General features: G+C 48.8%; 1 protein-coding gene across 1 annotated transcript in view; it reads right to left on the reverse strand.

Annotated features, from left to right (window-relative positions):
* The window catches only part of DNAH9 (dynein axonemal heavy chain 9), a 179,501-nt gene that overhangs the window by 31,198 nt on the left and 133,320 nt on the right, over positions 1-14,983 (reverse strand). The window contains 3 exon segments of the mRNA XM_039562282.1: positions 1,386-1,513; positions 4,469-4,617; positions 8,492-8,685. Of these exon segments, the coding sequence (XP_039418216.1) occupies positions 1,386-1,513; positions 4,469-4,617; positions 8,492-8,685 (471 nt within the window).

The raw sequence follows: 14,983 nt of genomic DNA on the forward strand, positions 1-14,983 counted from the left end.
TCTCTGAGCGCAGGGGGAACCTGAGACAGTCACACCTGGAAAACCAGCCAGCCCAACCACCAACATTCTTCTTGTACAGAAATCTGATTTCTTCTCATTTAATCACAGAATCATAAAATCATGGAATGGTTTGGGTGGAAAAGGACCTCAAAGCCCATCCAGTGCCACCCCTGCCATGGGCAGGGACACCTCCCACTGTCCCAGGCTGCTCCAAGCCCCAATGTCCAGTCTGGCCTTGGGCACTGCCAGGGATCCAGGGGCAGCCCCAGCTGCTCTGGGCACCCTGTGCCAGGGCCTGCCCACCCTCCCAGGGAAGGATTTATTCTCCTTTACCTTTCAGTGTCTGCTGAGATCTCTTACTGCTTGCTCTGACCACCAGAGAAGATGGGAATGGATGTAATAAAAATGCTTCAGGCCCCCAGTGCTTGTCTGTTAGCACTGAAGCAGCACATGGAGACTGGCACTGCTGACAGATCCTTTACAGCAGCACACAGGCGTTGTAGAAAATAACTCTTCACTCTGCATTACTGAACAGCTCAAAAAGCTGCATCCTTCCTTCTGCACCACCTCAAAGGCAGATGCCAGGATTGCAGCCCTCTCTATATTAAAAGCTCCAGAGAAGCTCAGCATTGTTTACCTCAAAGGGAGCTTGCAAGAAAAAAAAAAAAAAGCAAAAATTAAGATCAAAATATCAAGGGTATTTAATTTCAATTCGTAACCAGGCCTGAGGGCTCAGATCAGGACTCAGAGCTTTGTCTTAATCTAATTTTATGCAAACAATTCAGTGATAATAAAAGTTTATATAATCCACATCAAGGAAATCAGAGGGGCTCCCAAAACCTGTAATGAGAGCTGACATCACCGAGTGCACATCAGCAAACCCAAGCACTCACTTAACAAGCAGCTCCTGAGAGCACTTGACAGAGACAGAGCTCCCTCCGCACCCCAGCAGGCTCTGAAGCACTTTGTGGGGTTGTGATGAGAGCTGGCAGCATTTCCCTGGTTTGGGGTGGGCAGAGGAGCCAGCCCCACTGCAGAGTTTCCTCCCTGAGTGGCCCCTCCATGCTCATTGAGGTGCAGGGGGACTTTTGGGCAGCAGGCAGAGAACGAGTCCAGGGGCTCCCAGAACAGAGCTCTTCATTCATTCCTGGAGCAAATAAAGGCGCAGGGAAGTGCAGCACAACCTCCTGCTCGTGCACACCCCACAGACAGCTCCAGAAACCCAAACTGGCAGGGCCTGATCAAAGCAAGGGATGGCAGCAACTCAGGGAGAGGCGGCTGCTTGGGACACACAGTGTCCCATGGCCCCAGACAGGCATGGCAGGCTGTCCTCATGGCAGTGGGACAAGCCGGGAGAAGGGCAGCACTGGCCAGTGACCCCATACCTGAAGGATGACCCAGTGACCCTCCTTTGCAGCCAGGTCCAGAGCTTGTTCAGCCACCGCTTCTTGGCCTTGCCCAAGGGAAACGTTGTGGAGGTTCCTGTGGTTGAAGGTGTAGCCCAGTTTCTTCCCTAGGAGGGAACAAGGAGTGAGTTCAGCACCCTGGAGGGGAGGCAGGGCCGGGCCCCAGCACAGCCAGGCAGAGTTCCCTCGTACCCCACCTCACACATGAGCTATCCCATTCCTGATATCAGCTCTCCCGTCTCATTCTCTTGGCTCTCACCCACTCCTTGCCCAAGTGCTCAAACAGCAGCAGCTTCTCCCAAACTCTTTTAATTACAGAGCAGCATCCACACAAAGGTACGTTGTTACACAGTGCTTCTTGTTTAAAGAACATTATTCCCCTGCAACCTCGTGTAAAAACACATTTTACTGTGAGAAGAAATTAAAATCTTTTCCTGCTGATTAACCAGGCTTTGAACACCCACAGCTGGGTGGGGAAAAGCCCCTGCAATGCAGGCTGGGTGCACCAGCTGGGTTTGGGGAGGGCAGCTGGAATGCAATCCGTGTGAGCTTCCTGTGGCCTCAAGCAAGGTGTCTGGGACCTGGAGAGCAGTGAATCCCTCCAGATTTCTCATGGAGCACCACTGGAGTTGCCTTCCTGTGGGAAGGCCCCAGTGGAGTCAGCACAGGCCATGGGAAGGGGTGGTTTGGGAGCCACCCGGACACCTCCCAGTGTCCCTCCACCTCTGCACTGCAGGCTGGGAACCCCAAACCCCTGTCACTCACTGCCCTGCTCTGGGGGAAGCATGGCAGCTCTTCAGTGTCCCTTCATGTGGTCTGTGATGATCCTTCAGCCTCCCCTGGTCTCTCTGGAGCATCCCAGATCGTTTCTGTGCTCACGGCTGCAGATCTCCTGGCCAGGTTTGGAATCTGTCATCCACAGACAGAGCAGCCCCGCTGCTGTCCCTCTCACAGGGGAACCAGCTCTCCCAGACAAACCCCAGTTTGAGCTGCCAGAGGGAACAGCCCCACGAACATCCCCCAGGATGGGCTGGGCTCAGCCAGGGAGTCAGGACTCATCCCCACACGCTGATCCCTGGGGATTGCCCACACTTATCTCTGCATGCAGGTTTGCCTTCCTGCAGACGGTGCAGCCTGAATTCCCGATTCCTGCTAAAAGCAGGCAAGCTTTAGAGTGAAACAAAGAAAAGATTTGTCTTGCAAGGCTTAGGAACCATCTCGTGGGACAAGATTGGAAAGAGCTGGCCATGAGGAGAACAAACCTCCAAACTCCAGCTCTCTGCTGAGCCTCACCACAGCTTCCCCTGGGATACAGCTTCCCACATTTTAAAGTTTCCAGTTCTCTTTCCCACACTCTCTGGCTGCTGCCAACTTTGAAAGCTGCTGATCTTCTCCTTTGCCTTCAAGATCCACTGTCTCGAGAGGGGATGGGGCAAATCACAGAACCAGGGCACTACCCCAAACCAGATGACCAATAATAAATGAATATTGGTTGTTCTTTTCACTGCAGAGGGATATCAGTGAGCCTGCCCTGGCAATGCCAGCCCTGCCCCTCCTTGCTGGCTGCAGAAGGGAGGGGATGGGCACTCAGGAAGGGCACAAAGCTCCTCCAGCCCACGGTGTTTGCTGCAGGGCCCTCCCTGTGACACCAAGGAAAGGTGCCATGAGTGGGCAGCATCTGCAAGAAGCTGACTGCCATTCACAGGAATCATCCTGCACTTTAATAAAACCTAATGAAAGACAGAGAAAATACCAATAACGAGCCAAACACAGCCCCAGAGAGGCAGCTCGAAGGCCAGTGCAGCTGCTCTGTAGCAATGATTTTATTTCATTGCTTCTCTTCTCACTTTTTCTTGCTGTAGCTTTTCTGGCTGACTGACCCCAGGTGCTCAGCTATGCTCATCTTTACAATTCCAATTAAACCACTCATGGGTTGATTTTAGTGCTTCATTGCCCATACAAGGAACTAACAGTGAGAGACAGGATCACCAACGTGGCTCCGAAAGGAAGCCAGGGACGTGACAGGAGCTCCCTTTGGGGGGGGGGTCCCTTCAATTCCCAGTAATGACACCTGGTTTGGGGGCAGAAGGAGCCTCAAATGCAAAGCTAAGCCCAGGAATTCCCCACAGTGAGCTGCCTGTGGCTGAGGCTGCACCAGGTTTAACAGCTCTGACAGCTGCCCCTGGGAATGTGGGCAAAGGATCACTCCAACTTTATTTTGGGATGGCCCAGAAGGCAGAGAGGAAAAGGAACCCACAGGTCATTGTTCTCCTGCCCTGGTCTGTGCCAGCCTGGATGATGTTGAGTCCTGGGACTGTCCAGCCCCAAAGGCATCAGATTCCTCTGCTCCAGAGGGATGTTCAGGATGAAAATGAGAATTTTTCCACAGTGGAGCCAAGACCCAGAGCAAATTCTACACAAGGGTGGCTTTGCAGCACAGCAGTGGCTGCAGCACAAGGGCATCAGTGCCTTCTCTAGGGAGGCATCTCCCAGAAGCCCCTTTGGCTTTGGAGCCAGCTGACAGCTCCACAGCTGACCATCCACATGGAAATCAGCTCAGGAAGGACGGGAAGAAAGCCTGGAAACTTTGCCATAAAGCGGCAATCTGTTACAGGGAGCTGTTGCTTATTTTTAGTTATCATAAAATCATAGAATAGCAGGCTGGAAGGGACCTCAAGGGTCCTCTGGTTCAACCTTTCCTGGTAACAAGCATCTGACAGCATGTGAGATATCTCTGACGTAAATTACAGGTTGTGCACAAACCCAACTCAGAGATTGTTGCAGTGCGAACCACACTGGGAATCCAGGCAGTGCAGGAGAGAGACAAGTTTAATTTAAATTTAAGATGAAAATCCAAGAAACGTTAAGAAAAACAATAAAACCATCCCAAAATCCCGTCGCATCCTCGCACAATTATCTGGTTTTAACATATTACTTCATTATCTACAAAGAGATGAGGAAAAAAAAAACCCCAACGAAACAGGCATGTCGTGCTAAGATAATAATGCAGCAGATAAGCAGCAGTGCTGAGGTGTGCCTAGAGACAGGATTTATTTATTTACCGTGTTTCTCCACATCCTTCAGTGGGTCCACTCCTGGGGACAGGATAAAGAACATCGGGGTTCCAGGCCCTGATTCCTCAAAGGTTGTGGCAAAATCCAGGGATCTCCCCACCACGTATTTGCTGCCCAGCTTTTCTTCTACAAAATCTCTGCCAGAGAGAAACAACTTTTGCCAGCTTGTTCAGAAAATGCAGATTCCCCTGCAAATAATCAGTAAATCATCATGGAATCCCAGATCATGAAGGATTGAGAAGACTTCCAAGGTTATCGAGTGCGACCAGTATCAAGCACCACCGTGTTCACCATAACCCATGTCCTCAAGTGTCCCACCCACAGGTTTTTTGAGCACTTCCAGGGATGGTGTCAGGGTTTGATAACCCTTCAGCTGGAAGAGTTTCCCCTGATATTCAAACTAAACCTCTTCTGGTGCAACTTGAGGCTGTTTCCTCTGGTCCTGTCCCTGTTCCCTGGGAGCAGAGCCCGACCCTGCATCCTCCTGTCAGGGAGTTGTGCAGAGCCAGGAGGCCTCTCCTGAGCTCCTTTTCTCCAGGCTGAGCCCCTTTCCCAGCTCCCTCAGCCACTCCTCATACGACCTGTCCTCCAATTAGTTTCCAATTTTGATGACTCAAGCGATTTAGAAACTGAAATTAGGAAAACAAACATGAAATATTTGTGGAGAGGATCTGCAAGCTGGGCTTGCAGGGCTGTCCCTCGGGAGCAACGCCGGGCCCTGTGTACAGGGCAGGGATGCCCCAGGAGACACCAGCTCCTGACAAACAGAGGGAAGTGAGAATGGGGAGCAGTGGGAGCTGCCAGCCCAAGGCTGCACTCAGAAGCACAATGCCTTGATTGTGACTCAGGAATCTCAGGAGAAAAGAAATAAGTTAAGGTACGAGATACAAGAACCAGCCACGTGCTTTGCAGTCCGAGCAGCCTTCCAGAGGAAGCACCAATCCACAGGAAGTCCAGATGATTTACACAATTACTTTGATCTGGAAAGCTGAAAGGGAAGGGCTCTAAGAATATCTGGAGCATGGGAGTGACAAGGAAAAATACAAGGGAGTGAACAGGGAAAGGTTCAGCTCCACAGCAGCTGCCGGAGCAGAGCACGGCGCATGGAGAATGTTCTGGCTGGATTCCCCCAGGGTGAGCTCCTGACATCACTGCTTTACAAAGAGAGAGACACTGAACACTGATTCACAGGTAGGAATGTTATATCCAAAGCCCAGGAATGCTGCTGGAACGCAGGTGGATTACTCAGGCCTTTTGAAGGCAGCCAAATTCTTTCTAAGAGAGCTGAGAAGCTCCTTCAAGGACTGGTGAGAGGCAGTTGGAACAGAAATGCCTAAGGGATTGCAAAAAAAAAAAAAAATCTTCCATGTTTTTGGTGCCTCTTTCAAGTAGAATTTCTGTTCAGGGTCAAGATTTGCTAAATTGCTGCTGGAAAGCTTCAGGTCACAAAATTTCACAAAGTCCATCAGATCCAAGGTCACAACATTCTTGTTTTACCTCAGGTCTCAGGTCTTTGAAACGGTGTCCTGGGGACTCAGCAGCACAACTGATGTGAGAGGGAGGCTCCCAGGTGGGACCCCAGCGCAGCAGAGGGAAGGCTGGAGGAGTCCCTACGTGTGGTGCCTTTCAAACAAGGTGTCCCCGGGGCTGGGTCACCATATCAGCAGCAGGAGATGAGAAATGGGGCCAGAAGAAAAATAAAAATGTATCCTGCAAGCCAAGTGGCTGTCTGAGGGCTGATCTGTGCTGCACACACCCACAGCTGCCCATGAGCCCTTCTCTGGGCAGTGAGTGCAATGACCATGGAGGCACCAGAGCCCTGAGTCCTGCTGCACTGTCCCCACGGTCTGTCCCTAAGGCAGTGCTCCTGCAAGGACTTCACCATGACGAAGCCACACCTCACCAGAGGCTGCTGGACTGACCTGACCTCATCGAGGATGTGGAGGAGTGGGAGCACAAGGTGCTACCAGCAGCTTTTGGCTGATGTTCTTCAATAAGATTGAAGGATGAAATGGATATTTACAGGGGAAAATCCTTCAGGGAATTACAGTTGTTGGTGCACTGCTGGCCCTGAAGCTCTAAGGAGTGAGTCAGGGTAAGAGGGGCTTCTCCTGATGGCTCCTTAGGCCAAGGGAATGAACCAGACTGGGCAAACATTCCCAGGGATCTGCTAGGAAGAGTGGCTGCAACACCCAACTTCCCAGGCCATGAAATGCAAGAAGCCTGTACAGGGCTGGATCATCTTAAATCCCGAAGAAATCCTATACCATCATCATAGAGCTGTGATGTGGGATACAAAGGTCCTCACACCTTTCTGAGCAGCAGCTGGAAATGAGGTGGGAGTATTCCAGGGCATCTAAAATCCCCCTGGCCACCTGTGGTTGGGCTAAAATATTGCTCCTAAAATGCACCCAAGGTCTGGACAGGGCCCTCAGAGGGATGGGAAGATTTGGACTGGTCACGGTGTCCATGGATCCCTGGTGAGGTGTTTAATGTTGGCACACTGAAGTGTTGATAACTCAGGTGTATTTCCAGAAGCATCTCCAAAGCCCTGGGGAAGGCTCAGTGAACAGTTACTGTTTGCACATTTGTGTCCTCGAGATAAGAGACAAAACAAAACAATACAAAAACCCATTTAAATACTCCTGTGCAAACAGAGAAGCTTGACATGCCCAGAACCCTAAAAATATCCAGCCAAGCTTTTGAACTTGGATTCCCTTTTCATAAAAGAGAGATATGAAAGGGGCTGAAATTTGATGTTCCAGTTATTTCTGAGCTGTGTGAGTAAGAAAGAAATGAATTTTAGTTGCATAAGTTGCACCTAAAATTTCAAGAGCTTATTTTACTCAAGCTAAACAACAACAGGAAAACCAGTATTTTCAGCTGAGGGACACATGGAGAATCCAGCCATCAGAGTAAGAAACGAAAAAGAAGATGGATTAGTATTAGTACTATGATAAACTGTAGTATTTATTCTAATAAAAAATAATACCATTGACCACGGGGAGACTTCACTCAGTCTTGTCTGTGTTTTTCTGTGAACTTTAAAGCACAAACAGATGTCGTTCATGCACTGAGTAATACACGCTGCTGTGTGCACATCAGGTGGTGCAGGAATATAAACTACTGGAGAAGCAGGGGCATGAGAGACATCACAGAAATGTCAAGACATTGGACAGAGAAGGGAAAACCAAATCCTAATGGAGTGAAAGACCTTTAGGTTGTCCTGGAACAAGAATGTTGCTTTTGCATAACTTTGGGAAGTTTAGCCTCGCCCAGTTACCTTCACTACATAATTTACCACTACAACTTTCAGAACCAGCAGCACATAAATTTTGCATTTTACAGAAAAGAAAAAAAAAAAAGAGTGAGAAAACCTCTATAAGACTTTCTTTTACTTCTCCTCTTTATTCCGGTGCCTAAGAAGCAGCCAAAAATTACCTAGTAACTAAAATGGATGTTATTGAACTCTAGAGGTTGTGATGACCACCCAGACTGCAGCAGATGTGTAACACCTGGATGGTGATTCTCATCTCTGACTTGGCAGGTCTGCTCCCACCCAGTGCTGGTTACACTGCTCCATCCCTGCTGCTGACAGTGAGCTTTGATCCCACTAACCAAGAAATTCCACTTAAACCCAATGTGTTGATTGGCTTGCAGAGTTCAGACATCACAGAATCCCAGAATGGGTTGGGTTGGAAGGGACCCCAAAGCCCATCCAGTGCCACCCCTGCCATGGCAGGGACACCTCCCACTGTCCCAGGCTGCTCCCAGCCCCAATGTCCAGCCTGGCCTTGGGCACTGCCAGGGATCCAGGGGCAGCCCCAGCTGCTCTGGGCACCCTGTGCCAGGGTCTGCCCACCCTCACAGTTCCTTCAAGACCCCTTGATAGGAAACCATATCACAGAACTCACATCCTAAAAATGTACTGACATTCACAAATCCAAAGAGAGCCCTGAATTGCTCCTGCTCCCCACAAAGCCCAGCCCCAGAGCTGCCCCTGGGCCCCACCTGAGGGCGCAGGGGACGCGGTCGGGCCGCAGGGCTCTCATGATGCACAGGCGCTGCAGAGCTGACTTGTTCTTCCAGTCCTGGGGGAACCTCTCCTTTTCAGGACACTCCGACTCCACAAATTTCTTCCACCGTTTTGCAGACCCTTCGATATCCCGATCCAGGTTTCTGAATTCCTCCATGGATGAGAGAGCCTGCAAAAATTCAAGGAAGGTCAGGAAGAACAAGCCTATGTGCCTCTGAACCATTCTTCTAACGCTACTGACTCCTCATGGTTTGCTCCATCAGGGAGCTGGAGTCTGGCAACCACAGCCAGAAACCCATCAGGAGCAGATTTTGTCCATTCTCCTTGGAAGAGACAGTCCAGGGAAGGATGAAAGATTTTGGCATCAACCAGCACACCCTGTTCATTACCCAAAAAGGGAAGAAGTCTCCTCTCCTGTTTGGGAAAAGCCTCTGGTGACAAGGACTTGCTGCTGTCAGTTATCCCAGAAATGCCTGTTCTGGATGAGAGCCGGAAATTTGGAGCCCATGTCTGATAGGAGAGTACATTGCTGGCATTCCCATGAGCTGCATGGTCTCCTCACTGATTCCACAGGAACGAGGAGAATTGTGCAGCAAAACCCACAGCAGCTGCTGAAAAAACATGCTGAACAAGCACTCAGCCATGCCACGCTCACCAAAATTCTTTTTTAAAGGGATTTCACAGCTAGAGTTTTAATTGTCTTCACAAAAGCACAGAATGGTTTGGGTTGGAAAGGACCTTGAAGATTATCTCGTTCCAACCCCCCACCAAGGGTTGGGTCATTTCATACACACGCAGTTGCTTTTCTCTCTCTGTTCCCCCACTCACATCCCCCTGTGAACCCACAACACTGAGCCTTCCCACTCATCTCATGGTGACCATGGAGCCAGGAACCCCCACAAACACAAGGCAGATGTAAAGAGGTGGGTGCTTTCTCTGCTCAAGCACTCAGCCCATCCAGGATCGTGATAAAAATCAAATCATTTGGTTTCTACTTGCCAAAGGCACATGAACATGAACTTCTAGGTGCTACAAGTCTGTAGCAGAAACAGGCAGCTGAAGAAGGCCCCAAAAACCAGCCCAGCAAGGCATTAAACAAATTCAAATTACAATGAAAATGCAGTTGAATTTTGTAGTTAGAAAGTGGCAACTATAAATGTTATGCAGACAAGTGAAGAATCCAAATTCTCTTTCAGACAAGTGGTGGCAGAACACATTGCAGAGCTGGTAAGGTTCTTCTGGATTCGAGTAAAATTCTCACTGAAACAAACATCTTCATTTTGCATAATCTGGGGCTGTGAGCAGCTGAACATGAAACAGAAACGACAAGTGAAGGATTAAAGACAAGGGAAGGATATCAGACAGTGAATGAGCTGCTTTCTACAGAAAGAAAAGGGCATCGGAGGGAAGCAGAAGCTTCTTGATGGGCAGAGGTGCTCCCCACAGCAGTGCTCCTGCTCCCACCCCATAAGGCCTCACTGTGGGAAGCACCTGAGGAAGCCCTCTAGGAAATGCTGTTTTCACACCTTGTTCAGATGAACTGGGAAGATCCACCCTTGCACAGGGCTTGGAAAGTCCCAGAAGGGCCCTGGCAGAGGTGTGAGGGATTGTCTGCTGCAAACAAGGCAGAAGACATTGAGGATCACACTGTTTTAAAAACCCCACTTTCCCTCTGGAAGGCTTCCCGGTGAGAAGACAAGAGCAGTGTAAAATTTTGGTCTTCCTAACAGACTGAATTTACAGACTGAGAGTGAAGAGACTAGAGGAAGATGTCAGAAAAGGGGGCTTCTGATAACAAATGCAGTCAGGTTTTTAGCAGTGGGAATTACAGGATCCCAGAATGGTTTGGGTTGGAAGGGACCTGAAAGATCAATTCATTTCAAATCCCTGCCATGGGCAGGGACACCTCCCACTGTTCCAGGCTGCTCCAAGCCCCAATGTCCAGCCTGGCCTTGGGCACTGCCAGGGATCCAGGGGCAGCCCCAGCTGCTCTGGGCACCCTGTTCCCGGGTCGAATGCCTGTGGATGACAGAGGGAAAGAGGTTGTGGAGCTGTTCCCAGAGGGTGCCACAACCCAGGACCTTTGCTGTATATCCACTCACAGCTTCACAGCAGCAATGCTTGGAAGAACCCTCTGGAGGGGCCCAGGCCAAGCTCCTGCTCAGGCTGGGTCTGCCCATGGCCGTGCCCACCAAAATGCTGCCATCCAAGGTGAAGCTCTCAGCCCCTCTGGGTGCCCTGCTGTAGGGCTGTGCTGTCCTTACACTAAGGAGATGATTTTTTAAAAAATATGTTCAAGCAGAGCCTCCCAAGCTGCAGTTTGCCACAGCGGATCCTTATTACGCTCTGCCAAGATGGAGAACGTGGCTCTGTCCTCTCCTAGCTGGACAAATCCCCCACCTTCCCTCACAGGCCGTGTGCTTGAGGGCCAGAACCAGAGCTCTGGGCAGAGGAGAACTTTTGGATACCACCAAAAAACTCTTCTGCAACACCCCCAGCCTTGCCCAAAGGCAGCATTCCATCAACACCTCCACCCAAGGCACAGGGAAGAGCAGAGGGTTTGCAGAGCCACGGCACGGACAGGCTCAGCTCTCCCCTGACCAGCCCCATGCCAAAGTCCCAGGGATCCAGGGAATTTCATGGAGACTGTGAGCAAAGCAGTGATTCAACAGCTGTTGTTTCCATGTGTGGATTTGCACTAACAAGGAGAACGTCAGTGAGAGAAGGACTTGCTCCAAACCAGCGCCATATCCTGATTTCTGTGAAAAACCAGCAAGCAGAGCACCGACCACGAGAAACTGGAATTCCCAGGAATGATGCCACAAATTCTGACCTGCCAAGCCCTGGTCCTTGCAGCAATAAATGTATTCAGGGCACCTCTCGTGGCTGAGCGTAATACAATGGCAAATGTTGAATTCAGGAAATTCTCAGTGCAAGTGCTTATATAAAACATCTTCTCACTTTTGATGAGATTTACTCAAAATATCACTTCAGAACTTTGGCTGCTGCTGTTTCGAGAAGTCTCTTGGCTGATGTTAACAAGGGAGACTCTGGAAAATTGCTTTTTTCTAACTAAATGACAGACATGTAATCAGGAATGATAGTCTCCCTCTCTCCCTGAACAACATATTGCAGAATCAAGAAAGCTCTAATTGCAAATAAAAACTCTGTATTACATAAATTAACACTAAAATTTTCATTAGTCAACAATTCTAATAGCATTTATTAGGAGTGATGGTATTAATGGGAGATGCTTCCATTTAAAAGCCAGTGGAGTGAAAGCTCTCTCAATCAGTAACCTTTCTGTGAATATTAATTGCTTTTCAATACCTCTGGTGTGAATTTTTCCAGGAAACTTAGTCCAGCACGAACAGATCCCTGTTCCCAGGCAGGAGCAGTACCTTGGGGCAGCAGATGGGAGCTGCACATCAACCTGTGCAGGGTATCTATTTTTGTCCACATAATGAAAAGTACATTTGTCACTTAGAGCTGTCATGGAAATTGAGAGAGACAAAAATGATTGGTTGAAATAGAAAATGATCCAAAGGGCTGGACGACCCGAGCTCTTGTCTTTGCAACCCACACTGCGATCATCTCTGATGGCTGGGAACAGGAGGGCCTTGAGCTTACATCTCAAAATGAGAATTTTTCAGCAAAACAGGGCTCTTCACACCATGTCAAGGAGAGGATCCACCATCTTCCCAGAGAAAATGGTTTTTCATTCACTGAGTCACAGACAAGTTGCTTTATCACCTCAGGTTCCTCTGACAGTTCCTCGTCTGAGCCAGAAGCAGCGTTACTGTGGGGCTGATGTGTCAGCAGCCCCGTGGGACTCACACATTCCCAGATGCAGAGCTCTCCCATTCCCCCACAGCTGTGGGAAACACAACACGGATCAGCCCCTGGCTGCAGGACACCAACCCTGGATGCCATCACAGAGCCTGGCAGTGTCCTCCACACACGGCCAAGGATCCGAGGGAAGGGGGGATCTTTGTGGGGACAACGTCTGGGGGGACAGGGAGGGCACCCATGGAGGAGAGGAAACCCTCAGAATCCAGAGGAGTCTTTAGAGAAGAGAACAGCTCCAGAGGGCTGCTGCTGCCCATGAGTTATCTCCTGGTTCCAGACACAGCACGACAAGTTCTGGACATTCATTAGAGGGAACACTTGCTCTGATCACTGAAGGCAACTGCTCGAAGGGAACCATCTGCTCAAGCCAGCCTCAAGTCTAGGTGTTGCTTCATAAGATGTTACAAAACCTTAAAAAACCCCAAACACGTATATTAGCACCATGTTTCCTTTCCCTTCAGTTCCAAAAGGAATTATACTTTAAAAAATAAGAGATTGTTTTGCATTTTAAGATATTTCCATAATTTAAAATACCACCTGACTCGAGAACAGCTCTGGGGCAAGGCAGGACAACATCACCTCATTGCTGTGCCCTGTACTGACACAAACAGGGCGAAAATAAAACAGAGCCAGTAAAGGCAGAGCTGCCAGAACACTCCCAACACCCAGTTACCCACCTCCCCAGCAGCCATGAGACTGCATTTTAAAAGACAGAAGGAAATCAAAATAAAGGAATTTGAGGGGTTTTGTAAAAGCTATCATTATCTTTTGAGGCTTCAGGTTATATCTGGTTTTTACTTACAGTTTTCACTTATATATCTTGCTTTGCTTTAAAAAAAAACTTGAGCCTCTGCTTGAAAAAATTATGTTCTGTAGGGAACACTCTGAACATCAAACCTCTCTCTACAAAAGTCACACAACCTGTCAGCACTGGAAAGAAATGATATTTAATATTCTCACAGTCGTAATAATCTGTGAGATGATTAAATCCTGATGATTAGTCACGATTCCACTTGCAGAACTAAGGACCTGTGGCTTTATGAATTGCATTACACAGTTTTTAAGCAGAAATCCACACATGAGAAGTTCACAGTGCTCAGCAGTTGTGCCACTCGAGGATCTTGAAGGTCTTTTCCAGCCTTAACGACCCCACAATTCTGTGATCCCCCAAACACTTTGTAAAGGTCTTACACTGTCTGTGGGCACTGCTTATACAGGTTTCAGTGAATATTCATTTCTTTCATTTTCTGCAGCTGGCCCAAAAGTCTCTAGGGAAAGCAGCATCCCCACAGCTGGAAAATGACAGCTCCTGGAAGAATGGCAAAGCCAGACCTGCACCTGGCTCCAACTGATGGATTGGATCATTCAGGAAAAAGATGTATGGGCAGATGAATTGCTCCATTTGAATACTACTGTTAACTAGAGCAATTAATGTAGCAGATGATGCATTATTTACAACCTCTCCCATCCCAGGTTTGGGGTTGTGCTATTCATACACTGAAGGTGTTATTTTCTGTTTAGCCGCACTACCTGAATAATTTAACTCATAAGAAAAATCTCTACCAAAGGTGAAAATAAAGATTTGATGGGGTTTGCCAAGCTTCAATCACCTTTCAACACAAAAAATGTTATTTTAATTCTCCTTATTTCTTCCATAAAAGCTGACTGACAAGCTCAAGGCACTGTATGGGCCTGTCTCCCTTCAAACTCCTCCTTGCTGCTTCAACATTTCAGTGGGGACAGAAGGTGTGCAGAGCCACAGCACATCCCTGTACAAACCCACCCTGTTTATCTGCAGGGTCCCAGGGCGTCACAACGTGCAGGGCGGACACCACAAGCAATCTGATGAGTGATGGGTTGGATCTCACCACCTTTCCTCAGAAAATTCCCAGTGAAATATCATAAATTAGGGAACAATGGCTTCATCTCCTTCCTACCAGTGTGTTCTTAAAGCCAGCTCCTCTCGACAGGAAAGGTCAGTAACAGAACTGAGACTTAGTCACAATCTTTGTGTTCTCGTTGCTTACAACCACCCACCATACTTTCCTCATTCTGCCTGAGATGTTTCCCAGATAGGTTCATGTTGACATTTTCTCTCCACTTTCTAAAAAGTTTGTTCAAGTGGGTTTGAGAATGGGCCTTGCAAAGTCAGGCTGTTCTCCTAAGCCATGCTTTCCATCTTTCCTCTTCACTCTTGGATGCCTCTCAGCACATCAGCAACACACAGCCAGAAGCTGGGCATGGGGCCCGAGGGCAGCTGAAAGGTGGTACTTGTGTATTTCTGAAAACTTTTCTGGATTTGGTTGTTATAAATCCCAGATGGGCCATCGCCATGGACCAATGCACAGCAAAGCTGAAAGAGAAAATATGTCCCATTATCTGCAAGAATTCAGCTGAAGCAGCTGCTCCAGATGTCCCCTGCTGGAAAGCTCTCAAGGTCCGTGGTTCAGTCCTGATAAATGGACTCAGACAAATGGACTCAGACATATGGACTCAGATGTATGGACTGGTCCCCTGATGAGGCTTCTCCCAGCTCTGCACCGTGATGGTCTCACCCGTGGGAGCAGGACTGGCCTCAAGAACAGGCAGCAGAGGGAATGAGCTGCAGAGCTGCTCCT

The sequence above is a fragment of the Corvus cornix genome, chromosome 18, assembly GCF_000738735.6.
Source record: "Corvus cornix cornix isolate S_Up_H32 chromosome 18, ASM73873v5, whole genome shotgun sequence".
Classification (NCBI taxonomy): domain Eukaryota; kingdom Metazoa; phylum Chordata; class Aves; order Passeriformes; family Corvidae; genus Corvus; species Corvus cornix.